This window comes from Scyliorhinus torazame, chromosome 10 (assembly GCF_047496885.1).
Source record: "Scyliorhinus torazame isolate Kashiwa2021f chromosome 10, sScyTor2.1, whole genome shotgun sequence".
Lineage (NCBI taxonomy): Eukaryota > Metazoa > Chordata > Chondrichthyes > Carcharhiniformes > Scyliorhinidae > Scyliorhinus > Scyliorhinus torazame.
In genome coordinates, this window is record NC_092716.1 from 199603280 (window position 1) to 199618371 (window position 15092).

General features: G+C 52.0%; 1 protein-coding gene across 3 annotated transcripts in view; it reads right to left on the minus strand.

Annotated features, from left to right (window-relative positions):
* LOC140384491 (doublecortin domain-containing protein 1-like) overlaps nt 1-15092 on the minus strand; it is an 871034-nt gene that overhangs the window by 690634 nt on the left and 165308 nt on the right. For all 3 annotated transcript variants that reach the window (XM_072466241.1, XM_072466242.1, XM_072466243.1), the window contains one exon: nt 11944-12103. In XM_072466241.1, coding sequence (XP_072322342.1) covers nt 11944-12103 — 160 coding nt within the window. The remainder of the gene's footprint in view (nt 1-11943; nt 12104-15092) is intronic.

Genomic DNA, 15092 nt, shown 5'->3' on the forward strand with positions numbered 1-15092 from the left:
AAAGGCTCTCAGTTTAAATGAGGTCAACTCTGTGCCGCTGCATGAGCAACTACTTTCAAGCCCGCCCTCTTGTATTATATTTTCACACAGCACTCATGAGCGCTAAGGGTCCCCCGCTGTGTTCCCAACAGCTATACTCAAATGTGTCCAAGAACCTCTGCATTGCCCTTGCTGACTATTTGACAATTGCTAACTGTTGCTCCCCATACTCCTAACGAGTTCTACCTTGAGCTCAACAAACAGTTAATTGGAGGCAGTGTGGGGTGCAAGATCTCTTTTCCTAATCTCCCTTTGAAATCTAAACACATCACTGAGGCAACGGAATGAGTGATGCCTTCCAAGTGAACGATTTTCCAGGTCCACTTGAACTCACTCCTGTGGGTGATTGAAAAGTCAGCCCCATATTGCAGGAGGTGTTGACATGCATGCAGTGAGCATCGACTTGAAATGTATAGTGTTGGCAGATGGTGTGTCAATCAGCCTACAATGCTGATTTAACCACAATGCGCAAAATAAACATTGCAAAGCATAGATGTCAACCAAATCATGCTGTATTGCATACAAAGTTAACCACCCTTGTGCACTCCCTCAGTACCTGGCTCATGGCATTGACTCCCAGCTTTGATCATCACGACTGCCGCTTGTGACCATGGAGTGACTGGTCACATAAAGGGCTATTCCTGTTCAAAGTCACAGAAAAGGGCTCTTTTTACCCAGATCCGGATGGAATTTTGATGAACAGGCATAGGTGAATGTTAGAGGAGTAGCTTACCCCTGGAATGGTATGTCTTCTGATCACCGGACCCTGCAGAAAACAGTGAGAGGTTTGGCTGGAAAGTTGAAACAGTCTGGTGCTGCAGCAACAGTCTCTTCCAGCATGCAGGTGGGGGAGGGGCAAGCTGTAAGGCCCCAGATACAGGAACCGATGACTTTTATCAAGGAGGAATTCCGTAAACAGAGGAAAGAAATGCATGAGAATCATGCAAAGGCCATTGCAGAAGCTGTGGCACCCCTGAAGAGTGTTTGGAGCTGCAGGGGTCACAGATTTGGGAGATTGAAGGAGTGATCTCGGACCACAGCGATCGTGTGGTGGCTCTGGAGGCAGAGTTGGGGCCTCTAGGAGACCTCAGTAAAATATTGAGGGCAAAGGTGGAGGAGCAGGAGAATGCCTCGAGAAGGCAGAACCTGTGAATAGTGGGCCTGCCTGAAGGAGTGGAAGGTGTGAGTGCCACAAGGTATGTCTCAAGGGTGCTGGCGGGACTGGTGGCAGAAGGGGTGCTAGATAAGGCACCTGAAGTGGACCGAGCACATAGGTCTCTGAGGCAAAAGCCCAGAGCTGGGGAGCAGCTGCGGGGGGTGATCGTGAGACTCTATAAATTTGTGGAGAAAGAGACAATTCTACGGTGGGCCAGGGAGAAGCGTAGCTGCGACTGGGAGGGAAATAACGTTCGGATTTATCAGGACATCGGAGCCGAGTTGGCAAAACGGCGGGCAGGTTTCAACAAGGCCAAGGCGGTGCTGTACCGGCGGCAGATCAGGTTTGGGGTGCTCTACCCGGCAAAATTATGGGTGACGTTCGGAGGCCGGGAGTATTATTTTGAGACCCCAGAAGTGGCCGAAGATTTCATTAAGGAGCATAAACTGGGGGAGAACTGAGTGGACAATACTTGGGAACCGGGGTGCTGGTACTATGTAATGGTCGGGAGCATGTTTGAAGTGGGTATAGGGATTGCGGGATTTTCGCGCTTTTTCTGTGGGGGCTGGTTTCTGTTCAATGTTGAGATTGTAAGGAGTTGTAGGGGTGAAACGTTTGTGTGGGGATGGATGTTCCCATCCTCCCTCCTGTTTTATGGGACTGTTTGTGTTTAACATCTGTTTGTTTGCTTTTGGAGAAGGCTACCTGGAGTTCAGGAGAAGTCCTTGTTTGGATGGGGGAGGGTAAGGCCAGCAGGAGGCCTTCTTCTTGGAGCTGAGGAGCGGGGAGTGGGGCGGGGGGTGCGGGGGGGGAGGTCATTAGGATGTGCCTTTGGGCAGGGGCAGCCGCACTAGCAGGTTAACGGAAGTGAGGTGGTGGGGAAAAGCTCAAGAGGGGTGGCCGGGGGGGGGGGGGAGGGGGGAAAGAGGATATGGGGGGGGAAGAAGGGGAAGGGGAAAAGCGCGGGGGGGTTTCTGCGACACGGCAGGGGCTGAGAGATGACATGGTCAAGGGCGAAGAAAGGGGCCATCAGGGATGGGCTAGGTACAGAGTGGAATTAAAGGGGCAGGAGTTAAGTGGGGAAGGTGACGGACTGTAGAGGGGATTGGAGGCACAAGCCTCCGGTTGGTTGGTAACGTGGAACGGCCGGGGACTGAATGGGCCGGTTAAAAGGTCGTGGGTGTTCGCGCACCTCAGGAGCTTGAAAGCGGGGGTTGTCTTTTTGCAGGAGACACACCTCCGTGTGAAGGACCAGGTTAGGTTAAGGAAGGGGTGGGTCGGGCAGGTTTTTTACTCGGGGTTTGATTTGAAATCGAGGGGTGTGGCGATTTCAATGAGCAAAAAAATGGGATTCGTGAGTGCGAAGGAGGTGAGGGATCCAGGTGGGAGATATGTGATTGTGAGTGGGGTATTGGAAGGGGTACCGGTAGTGTTGGTAAATGTGTATGCCCCAAATTGGGATGATGTGGGTTTTATGAGGGGGTTGCTGGCAGCAATCCCGGATTTAGCCACGTATCAGTTGATCATGGGAGGAAATTTTAACTGTGTCCTGGAGCCGAGGGTGAATAGATCGAGCCCAGGTCGATGGGTAGGGTACGAATGGCAAGGGAGCTGGGGGGGGGGGGTTTATGGAGAGGATGGATATGGTGGATCCATGGCACTTTCAGAACCCACGGTGAAGGGAGTAGTCCTTCTTTTCACACGGCTATAAGGTGTATTCGAGGATTGATTACTTTGTAGTGAGTCGGGAGATTTTGGTTGGGGTGAAGGGGGCAGAGTCTGCGGGGATAGTTATCTCGGACCATGCACCCCACTGGCTGGATATTCGGTTCAGTACGGGACGGGAGCAGTGGCCGGGGTGGAGGTTTGACTCGGGGTTGTTGGCGGATGGAGGTTTTTGTGATAAGGTGCGGTTGCCGATTAGGGATTATGTGGAGTTCAATCAGAATGGGGAGGTGTCGGCGAGCATTTTTTCAGAAGCACTGGGCAGTGGTCCGGGGAGAAATTATCTCATTTACGGTTTGTGCGAATAAGGAAAGGAGGGCGGAACATGACCGTCTAGTGAGCGAGATAGTGGAGGTGGACAGGGAATATTCGAGGGTACCCACCGTGGAGGGATTGGTGAGGAGGAAAAAGTTGCTGGGGCAATTTGACAGGCTGACAACGGGGAGGGCGGTAGGGCAACTGCGTAGGGCAAGAGGGGTGCAATACGAGTATGGGGAGAAGGCGAGCCGCATGCTGGCGCACCAGCTGCGGAGGCTGGCTGCGTCCAGGGAAATATTGAAGATCCGGACTGGGGCTGGGGATGTGGTGTCAGAGCCAGGGAAGATAAATGAGGCATTTAGAGAATATTACCAGGGACTTTATGAGGCAGACCCAGGAGGAGAGGAGGGGGACATGGGGTGGTTTCTGGACGAGCTGGAATTTCCCCAGGTGGAGGAAGCAAAGAGGCAGGCATTTGAGAAGCCCCTGGGGCTGAGGGAGGTGCTGGATAGTATCAGGGGTATGAAGTCAGGGAAGGCCCCTGGGCCGGATAGGTACCCAGCAGAATTTTATGAGGAATTTGCGACGGACCTGGCACCAGATCTGTTGGGGGCGTTTAATGAAGCACTGGAGAAGGGGGCATTGCCGGAGACAGCGAAGCAGGCAGTAATCACACTCATCTCCCAGAAAAGGGAAGGATCTGGTAGAATGTGGGTTTTATAGATCCATATCACTATTGAACATGGATGTGAAAGTATTGGCTAAGTTGTTGGCGGGGAGGATGGAGGATTGTGTCCCGGGGGTGGTTGCAGAAGATCAAACAGGCTTCGTGAAGGGCAGGCAGCTCGCGAGTGATATAAGACGGCTGTTGAATGTGGTGATGAATCCGTTGAGAGCTCTGGTACCGGAGGTGGTGGTGTCCATGGACGTGGAGAAAGCATTTGATCGGGTGGAGTGGCGGTACTTATTCAAAGGTTTGGGTTTGGGCCGAGATTTGTGACATGGGTGCGGTTGCTGTATGTGGCGCCAAGAGCGAAGGTGAGGACGAATGATATGAGCTCACGAAGCTTTGACTTACACAGGGGTGCCCGCTGTCGCCGCTGCTATTTGCGCTGGCCATAGAGCCATTGGCAAAGGCTCTCAGGGGGTCGGCAGAGTGGCAGGGGACAATGAGGGGACAGAGGGAGCATCGGATGTCGCTCTATGCCGATGACCTCTTGCTGTATGTTTCGGATCTGTTGGAGAGTATGGGAAGGATTATGGGCCTGTTGGGGAGATTTGGAGGGTTCTCGGGATACAAGCTGAATGTCGGGAAAAGCGAGGTATTCCCGGTGTATGAGCTGGCACAGCGGGCTAATTTAGGGAGGATGCCATTTACGGGAGCGTGGGATAGGTTTAGGTACTTGGGGATTCAGGTAGCGAGGGAATGGACGGGGCTCCATAAGTGGAACGTAATGAAGCTGGTGGAGGAGGCCAGGGAGGATCTTAAGAGGTGGGATACACTGCACTTAACGTTGGCGGGGAGGGTCCAAGTGGTGAAAATGAATATTCTGCCAAGGTTCTTGTTTATCTTTCAGGCTCTCCCGATCTTTATACCAAAGGCCTTTTTTCGGAAAGTGGACACAATCATCTCTGACTTTGTATGGGCGGGGAAGGTGCCGAGGGTGGGGAGGACCCTGCTACAGAGGCAGAGGCAGCAGGATGGGGCTGGCGTTGCCAAACGTGCTTCATTATTATTGGGCGGCAAATGTGGACAAGGTGCGGCGGTGGTGGGAAGGAGAAGGGGTAGAGTGGGTTAGGATGGAGGAGGAATCTTGTAAGGGGTCTAGTTTGAGGGCTATGGTGACGGCAGCATTGCCAATGGCTCCGAGTAGGTATTCAGGGAGCCCAGTGGTGCAGTCCATGGTGAAGATATGGAATCAGCTGAGGAGGCATTTTAGGGTGGAAGGGATGTCGGTGCTAACGCCGCTGTGCGAGAATCATGGATTTGAGCCGGGGGGGATGGATAGTGTATACAGGAGGTGGAGGGAAGTGGGGCTGGTCAAGGTGAGGGATTTGTATTTGGAGGAAGGGTTCGCCAGTCTGGAGGAGCTAAGAGGGAGGGTAGAGCTGCTGAGGGGGAGTGAGTTCAGGTATCTACAGGTTCGGGACTTTGCATGAAAGGCCTGGAAGGGGTTCCCTAGATTGCCGGGATACACCCTGCTGGAGCGACTGCTGCTTCCGGATGTGGAAGGGGAGGGAAGAATTGGGGATATATATAAGTGGCTGGGGAGCAGGGAGGCAGGCGGGTGGTGAAGATCAAGGAGAAATGGGAAGCGGAGTTGGGAATGGAGATCAATTGGGGAGTATTGGGTGAGACACTGCGAAGGGTAAACGGGACCTACTCTTGTGCAAGGATGAGCCTGATACAGTTTAAGGTGGTGCACAGGGTGCATATGACTCGGGCGAGAATGAGTGGGTTCTTTCAGGGGGTAGCAGATGAGTGTGAGAGGTGTGGGTGGGGGCCAGCGAATCATGCGCACATGTTTTGGGGTTGTGAAAAATTGGGAAGATTCTGGGCGGGAGTGTTCGCGGTCTTAGCCAGGATAGTGGAGAAGGGAGTGGACCCGGACCCTTTGGTGGCGATATCTGGGGTTTCAGAGAAGCCGGAGCTCGTGGAGAGGAGGAAGGCCGATGTCTTGGCCTTCGCCTCTCTGATTGCACGGCGACGAATTTTGCTGGAGTGGCGGTCGGCATCGCCACCGGGGGTAGCAGCATGGTTGGGTGACCTGTATGACTTCCTGCGGTTAGAGAAGATAAAGTATGAGTTAAGGGGCTCAGCAGGGGAGTTTGAGAAAAGGTGGGGGATGTTTGTGGCCGTGTTTGAGGAGCTGTTCATTGCAGGGGGGTGGGGGTGGGTGATGGGGAAGGGGGGGGGGTGACAAAGGAGAAAAATCTGTACAAACTGTATAGTTGATTGTTGGGAAGAATGTTTCCAGGGGTGTTTATTTGCTGTAACCTACTTTGATACAAGTTTGAATAAAAGGCGCTTGAAAAAAAAACTTTGATCATCACTGCCATTGCCTTTTGACTTTGTGATGGAAGGCCTCCTTCTCCCCTTGCAGATAAAAAACATCCTTTCACCTTTCATTTGGACCTCGAGTGCAGCGTGCGAGAACCTTGTAGCCACTCTCTGCGCAGTTGTGCCATTCTACAGGCTTTGGCTGGTCAGATCCTCTTTATAGAATCCTAGCACTACCATCAGCTATAATGCATCTCACCGTGGCGAGGCACAGGTTATCTTTAAGCAGCGCCAGCGCAGGCTAACCTTAAGTGGTAAGCTACTCATAATATTGACCCCCTGCTGATGCATCCAGTCAATGAACAATGTAGGTGGGGCTGGCTGGATGTAAAGATCACTTGAATGAGCATAAAGCGCAAGTTGGCATGTTGCCTGTTATGCAATCAATGGGCATGGACTAATCACACATCACAATACCCATAACCATTTTGAGGGGCTATCCCCCAAAGACTCTTCACTCACATATGAAACAGAATAGAGGTTTTGAAAATGTACCTTATAAATATACAGCAGATTGCATTTTCATGGTTCCCTTCTCTGCATTGTTCAAGGGTCAGGTCAGATCTCAACTCCTGACTTCAGCTGCTTGGTTAGTGTCCATGCAAAGCTGAAATCACTACACTCTAAATTAGCAGGTGGGCTCTCATTTACTAAACTTGAGTCGTGCATATTTGCAACTCGAATTGGACTCGACCTCCCGATCAACATGCACTGTGGCCTGTATAAGTACACCAGGTTGCCCTTCGGCATGTCGTTGACCTGTGCCATATTCCAGCGGGTGATGGAGAACACTCTGCGCGGGTTACCGCATGTAGCGTTATATTTAGATGACATGCTGTTCACTGGAGCGACCAAGCAGGAGCATTTGGACAACCTGGCAGAGGTTCTTTGGCGTTTTTCGGAGTCTGGCCATCTGCCTGCGGGGAGCCAAGTGTGTTTTTCACATGAAACAGGTGGGCTATCGGGAGGACCACGAGGGCTTACACCATTCAGCAGGCGCCTGCCCCTACGAGCACCATGCATCTTCGATCGTTTTTAACGTTTGTGAACTATTACGGCAAGTTCATCCTGAATCTTGCAATGATGCTGCCCCCCCCCCCCTGCATCTACTTTTGAAGAGAAACCAAGAATGGGCGTGGAGGAGGGCGCAGGAAACGGCTTTCAGATAAGTGAAGACACAACTTTGTCTTCCGGGTTGTTGACTCACTATGATCACGCCAAGCGTCTCACCATCACATGCAACACATCACCGTGCAACAGTGGGGTTGTTCTCTCTCACAGGATGGCAGATGGTAGGGATCGGTCTTTCGCATTCATCTCCCAGATGCTGGCAGTGGCTGAACGCAAGTACGCGCATGTAGAAAAGGAGGTCCTGGCGGTGGTTTTCACAGTAAAAGAATTTCACCAATACATGTACTGTCGCCATTGCACCTTCATCGCTGACCACAAACCGTTACTCGGTCTGTTAAAAGAGGACAGGGCCATTCCGCCTATCACGTCCGCAAGTAGTAGTTGCGTACAAGTTGAGTTACAAGTACTCGTTTGAACATTGGTCGGGCAGTCAGATTGAGCACACCGATGCGTTGAGCTGACTGCCCTTGCTGACTAGGCCTCCATCTCCTCCCAGGGTGGAAGAAGTTGTCACCACCCTTACCTTTTTTTAAATTTTATTTTTAAATTTAATTTTAAATTTAGAGTACCCAATTCATTTTATCCAATTAAGGGGCAATTTAGCGTGGCCAATCCACCTAACCTGCACCTCTTTGGGTTGTGGGGGCAAAACCCACGCAGACACGGGGAGAATGTGCAAACTCCACATGGACAGTGACCCAGAGCCGGGATCGAACCAGGGACCTCGGCGCCGTGAGGCAGCAGGGCTAACCCACTGCCCCACCGTGCTGCCCACCACCCTTATCTTTATGGATTCATTGCTGGTCACTGCATCTTGGATCCAGGAGTGGACCCAAACTTCTTTCCAAAGTTCGACATCTCATGTTGTATGGTGGGCAGCAGCGACAGCTTCCAGGTGAATTGCGGGCATTCTCATCTAAGATGTCCGAATGTAGTGTGGAGGACAGGATCCTGCTTTGGGGTACGTGTGTCGTCATCCGGGAAAAGAGCCAGGGTTTGATCTTGCAAGATCTCCACAATGAACACCCAAGAGTATTAAAAATGAAAATGTTAGCACGTAGCTACGTTTGGTGGCCGGGCCTGGATGCTGACAATTGGCCCAACAATGTACCGTCTGTTAGGAGCACCAGAAGCTCCTGACAGCCGCGCCCCTCCACTCTTGGGAATGGACAGGACGGCCATGGGTGCGGTTGCGTGCTGATTCTGCCAACCTGTTTCAGGGTTTGATGTTCCTTCTCGCAATCAATGCCCATTCCAGATGGCTGGAGGTCCCCAAGATGGGGGCAACCGCCTCCAGGGCAAAGATTAGGAAGCTATTTTTGTCTTTTTGTACCCATGGCATACCCAACATGTTAGTCACGGACAATGGCACACCTTTTACGAGCGAAGAGTTCGCTGGGTTTCTGAAGGCTAAGGGATACGACAATCCGAACTGCCCGCACCACCTGGCTTCGAATGGGCTCGTGGAAAAGGCGGTCCAGACATTCAAATGCGGGTTGCGGGAACAGTCTTCGGGGTAGATGGACACGAGTCTTCTTCGACATCAGCGGGAAGGTGCACCACAACCAGGACCTGCAAGGGCATTGCCCATTCGACGTCGACCGCCCGGGCACTTTGTACCAGGTGACCCAGTGCATGGCCAAAACTTTGCAGATCATGCCCAGTGGTTCTCCAGGACTGTCATCTACCAGACAGGACCGGCTTCCAATCAAGTGCACGTCCAGGGTTGTGTAATGCGAAAGCACTTAGATCGCATTAGGTCTAGGTGACTCTATAGGTCAATGGTGACCATCGGCGGTCCCGGACTCCTTTTTCTTTTTCTCCTTTGTTTTTTGTTTCCACCGTGGGAGGAATTTTTATTGGATGCATATATTGACAGGTTGGCTGTTGTTTGGGGTGGTGGGAGGATGGGATCGTTGGTATTGTTAAGGGGATTCATTTTGTATTTGTTACCGTTTACTGTTTGTGGGTGGGGTGTAAATTTTGAAGGTAAATGTGAAAATGGAGAATAAAAACATTTTTTAAAATAATTTTTTTTAAAAAATGAGTATGCCACAGACTTCATCAGCAAATGTGTGGAAGACTGCATGCCAAAGAAAGCAGTACGTACGTTCCCCAACCGGAAACCATGGCTCAATCGCGAGATTGACTCCCTACTGAAAGACAGATCTGAGGCGTTCAAGACAGACGACCCTGACCTATACAAGAAATCCAGGTACAACCTCCGCAAAGCCATCCGAGATGCCAAGAGAGAATATCAAACCAAGCTAGAATCACAGACAGACTCTCGGCGGTTGTGGCAAGGACTAAACAACATAACGGGCTACAAAGCGAAGCCGAGCAGTATCTCTGGCAGCAGCGCACCCCTCCCCGATGAACTCAATGCATTCTATGCTCGGTTCGAGCAGGTAACCAACAATCCGCTGTCTAGTGCCCCAGCAGCCCATAATTCACCCATACTCACCATCACAGCTTCCGAAGTCAGATTGGCCTTCCTGAAAGTGAACCCTCGGAAGGCGACGGGTCCGGACGGGATCCCTGGTCGGGCACTCAGAGCCTGCGCGGACCAGCTGGCAGAGGTATTCGCGGACATCTTTAACCTGTCCCTACTCCACTCCGAGGACCCCACCTGCTTCAAGAAGACCACCATCATACCGGTACCAAAGAAGAACCAGGCAACGTGCCTCAATGACTACCGTCCAGTGGCCCTGACGTCAGTCGTAATGAAGTGCTTCGAGAGGTTGATCATGAAGTGCATCACCTCCATACTCCCAGAATGCCTTGATCCACTGCAATTCGCATACCGCTGCAACCGGTCCACATCAGACACCATTTCCCTGGCCCTACACTCATCCCTAGAGCATCTCGAAAACAAGGACTCCTACATCAGACTCCTATTTATTGACTACAGCTCCGCCTTCAACACCATAATCCCAGCCAAGCTCATATCAAAGCTCCAAAACCTAGGACTTGGCTCCCCACTCTGCAACTGGATCATCGCTTTTCTGACCAACAGACCACAATCAGTAAGAATGAACAACAACACCTCCTCCACAATAGTCCTCAACACCGGGGCCCCGCAAGGCTGCGTACTTAGCCCCCTACTCTACTCCCTGTACACACACGACTGCGTGGCAAAACTTGGTTCCAACTCCATCTACAAATTTGCTGACGAGACGACCATAGTGGGCCAGATCTCGAATAACGACGAGTCCGAATACAGGCGGGAGATAGAGAACCTAGTGGAGTGATGTAGCGACAACAATCTCTCCCTCAATGCCAGCAAAACTAAAGAGCTGGTCATTGACTTCAGGAAGCAAAGTACTGTACACACCCCTGTCAGCATCAACGGGGCCGAGGTGGAGATGATTAGCAGTTTCAAATTCCTAGGGGTGCACATCTCCAAAAAATCTGTCCTGGTCCACCCACATTGACGCTACCACCAAGAAAGCACAACAGCGCCTATACTTCCTCAGGAAACTAAGGAAATTCGGCATGTCCACATTAACCCTTACCAACTTTTACAGATGCACCATGGAAAGCATCCTATCGGGCTGCATCACAGCCTGGTATGGCAACTTCTCGGCCCAGGACCGCAAGAAACTTCAGAGAGTCGTGAACACCGCCCAGTCCATCACACGAACCTGCCTCCCATCCATTGACTCCATCTACACCTCCCACTGCCTGGGGAAAGCGGGCAGCATAATCAAAGATCCCTCCCACCCGGCTTACTCACTCTTTCAACTTCTTCCATCGGGCAGGAGATACAGAAGTCTGAGAACACGCACGAACAGACTCAAAAAGAGCTTCTTCCCCACAGTCACCAGACTCCTAAATGACCCTCTTATGGACTGACCTCATTAACCCTACACCCTGTATGCTTCATCCGATGCCAGTGCTTATGTAATTACATTATATATGTTGTGTTGCCCTATTATGTATTTTCTTTTATTCCCTTTTCTTCCCATGTACTTAATGATCTGTTGAGCTGCTCGCAGAAAAATATTTTTCACTGTACCTCGGTACACGTGACAATAAACAAATCCAATCCAGTCCAATCCAATCTTCCTGTACTGACGAGCGGAGGTAAGTTTGACCTCGGAGCGGCATGCCTCGCCAAGGCCAAAAAAAAAGCAGAGTCTCTCCCACTGTCTACCCCACGCATTACTGCGCAACTTCAATGAGATGTCCTAAAACAGGCATTAGATTTGCTTTCAAAAAAGATCGGATGCCACCTTTCGGCCAATTTTGGAACAGGTAGTTTTCAGGCATCTTTAGAGCACAAGATGTTAACCCGCAAAATTGGATTTCATTGTGTCCATTCCATAACCCTAAGATAGGTGCAATGAGGTGCAATTTCTACCCAGTGATACTACTTCTTGGGAGCCTCAATTAATAATAATGGAGGGCTGTTTGACCTTTCGGATCGTGCCTATCATTTTAATGGCCTGAAAAGGTGAAACAGTTAATGGATTTAAGATAAAATGTGTTCAACCGCCTATGAGAACCAAGTGGAGCTAGAAATGATTAATTGTATCCAGTGCCATAAAGAAACTCAGACATTAGCCATTACCATTTTGATGCTTGGTGCTGTTACTTTTGCAGAGACATCACTGGTCCCATTTTTGTAGGCCGTCACTTTTATAATCCACTGCTGGCGTTTAAAGAGTGGTTTTTCTTTGCTATCTCTGTGACCTGACAGGAGCCTTGAAGATAATGATGAGTGTGCCTTCCTGTATAAAGTAAATAGGTCCAGGGTGTGAAACAAACAATAATGCAGTCGCATCCATTCTTAACATACTTTGAACAAAGTGAATCATTATGAACAGATGGCTTCAGTAAGTTATTAGTTAACATCGAAGGCGATTGGACAGGTTAAAACCAAATAATCTTATATAATCTGTACAGTGCAGAAGGAGGCTAGTCTGCCCATCGTGCCTACACTGATTCTCTGAAAGAGCACCGTACCTGGGCCCACTATCTTGCCCTGACCCTGTAATCCCATTTTGTATGCATATTCTTGCACACTAAGGGGCAATTTTAACATGGCCAATCCACTTAACCTGGAATATGGGAGGAAACTGGAGAAAATCCAGGCAGACATGGGGGGAAAGTGCAAAGCCACACAGACACTTACCCAAGATCAGAATTGAACCCGGGTCCCTGGTGCTGTAAGGCAGCAGTGCTAACCACTGTCCTCCCCGCCAACAACTTAGCCAATACTTTCACATCCGTGTTCAAAAGTGATAGAGGCCTATACAACCCACATTCCACCGGGTCCTTCCTCTTTTTCGGAATTAGTGTGATTACTGCCTGCGTCATCGTCTCTGGCAACTCCCCCTTCTCCAGTGCTTCATTAAATGCCCCCAACCCACGTGGGTTCTCATGGGTACACGTGCCAAGTCTCAGACAATGATTATTGCATCGCAGTTCAGTCGAACTTTGAAGCCTGAACAGTTTGTCTGAACTCTAGGGCGGCACAGCTGGACAGTGGTTAGCACTGGTGCCTCACAGCGTCAGAGACCCGGGTTCAATTCCGATCTCGGGTGACTATCTGTGTGGAGTTTGCACATTCTCCCTGTGTCTGCGTGGGTTTCCTCCGGGTGCCCCAGTTTCCTCCCACAGTCCAAAGATGTGCAGGTTAGGTGGATTGGCCATGGATTGGCCATGCTAAATTGCCTCTTTAGTGTCCAAAATGGTTAGGTGGGGTTACAGCGTTATAGGGATAGGTTGGGGCAGTGGCTCTAAGGAGGGTGCTCTTTCTGGTGGTCGGTGCAGACTCGATGGGCCAAATGGCCTCCTTCTGCACTGTAGGGACTCTCTGATTCTAAAAGCATCAGCACCACAGAGACAGCAGCCAACAACCAAATTCAGCAGCTGGCCTTCAGCACTGGGGATATGCTTGCAGACATATGGGGCAGAATTCTCCGACCACCCGCCGGGTCGGAGAATCGCCGGGGGACGGCATGAGTCCCGCCCCGCTGCCCCGATACCGGCTGCCGAATTCTCTGGCGCCGGGGTTTTGTTGGGGGCGGGAAACGCGCCGCGCAGGTCGGCGGCCACTGGCAGCAGCCCCCCCAGGAGATTCTCCACCCCACAATGGGCCGAGCGGCCGCCCGTTTTCGGCCGGTCCCGCCGGCATAAATCAAACCAGGTCCGTACCGGCGGGACCTGGCTCTGCGGGCGGCCTGCAGAGTCCTCGGGGGGGCGCGGGGGGGATCTGGCCCCGTGGGGTGCCCCCACGGTGGCCTGGCCCGCGATCGGGCGGGGCCTGTGCCGTGGGGGTACTCTTTCCCTCCGCGCCGGCTGCTGTCAACCTCCGCCATGGCCGGCGCGGAGAAGAACCCCCCTGCGCATGCACTGGGATGACGCCAGCATACACTGGCGCTCCCGCGCATGTGCCAACTCGCGCCGGCCGGCGGAGGCCCTTTGGCGTGGCGCCAAGCCCTTCTGTGCCGGCTGGCCGCCAACCCCGCCGGCGCCGGCCTAACCACTCCACTCCTCGGCGCCGGTACGGCCCGCCCCGCCAGGTAGGGGAGAATCCCGACCAAGGGAACTATATGGATAATGAGAAGGCTAAGGTTCCTGGCAGGGGTCTGGGGTCTAGGAGCTCCTGCTGTGGCTGGGTGTGAGTCTGCACAGCGATGTTTTCCAGCACAACTGGCTCGGTGGATGGCACAATGAAGAAAGGCGGACACGTAAGGGTGGTGAGGCTTGGGGGATTTGAGGGTCTCAGACTGGAAACCCCTAACTGATTGACAGTCCAAGGTGGACAGACGTTGTGGTCTTTCGTGGAAATGAGGGACAGCATGTACTGCTGGAGACTCCATCTTAACAAAGAGACAGCTTGGCACCCCTTGAGGAGGAGGACATGCGCTCCCAGTGATTACCGCAGCCCTGAACATCTGTGCAACAAGTTCAAAACGGCTCGAGCAGACACTTGTGCAGCATTTCCCAATGTACAGCCCACAGGTGCATCTTTGAGGTCACGGATGCCCTGTATGCCAGGGGCATCAGACTTGATCCCTGCAAGATGCCCAGGCTGCAGGATTCTCCGCTATCGCCAGGTTGCCCCAGGTGCAAGGGGTAATTGATGGCATGCATGTCACCTTGATGCAAGGGTATCAGGGATTCATTATCAATAAGGGGTTCCACTCCCTGAATGTTCAACTCGTGTGCAACCATCACCTCCAGATCATGTACTTGTGTGCCCACTTCCCAGCGGGTGTGCATGACAGCTACATCCTGGGACGCTTGGAGATCCCTGGCGTCTTCGAGGACCGCACCAGAATGACGGGTTGGCTTTGGGGGATAAGGAGTAGCCGTTGAGGTCCTGGCTGATGATGCCAGTGCGGAGGCCGCAGACCGAGGTGGAGAACGAGACAGCGAGACCCATACTGCCACCCATACTGTCATTGAGCAGTGCATCGGACTGCTCAAAATGCAGTTCCAATGCCTGGACCACTCTGGTGGTGCACTGAAGTACAGCCCCAGAGGGTCTCCTGTTTTATGATAGTCTGCTGTGCCCTCCACAACCTGGCACAGTAGCAGGGCGACATGCTGGAGGAGGAGGAGGAGGGACATGTGATTCCTATCTAAGGAGGAGGAGGAGGCGGATCAGGAGAACCCGGAGGAGGAGCCGGAGGATCGAGGACAAGCGAAGGCGGCAAGGGTTCATATGCCCAGAGGACCAGAGAAGCCATCATCCTCACCCGATTCACA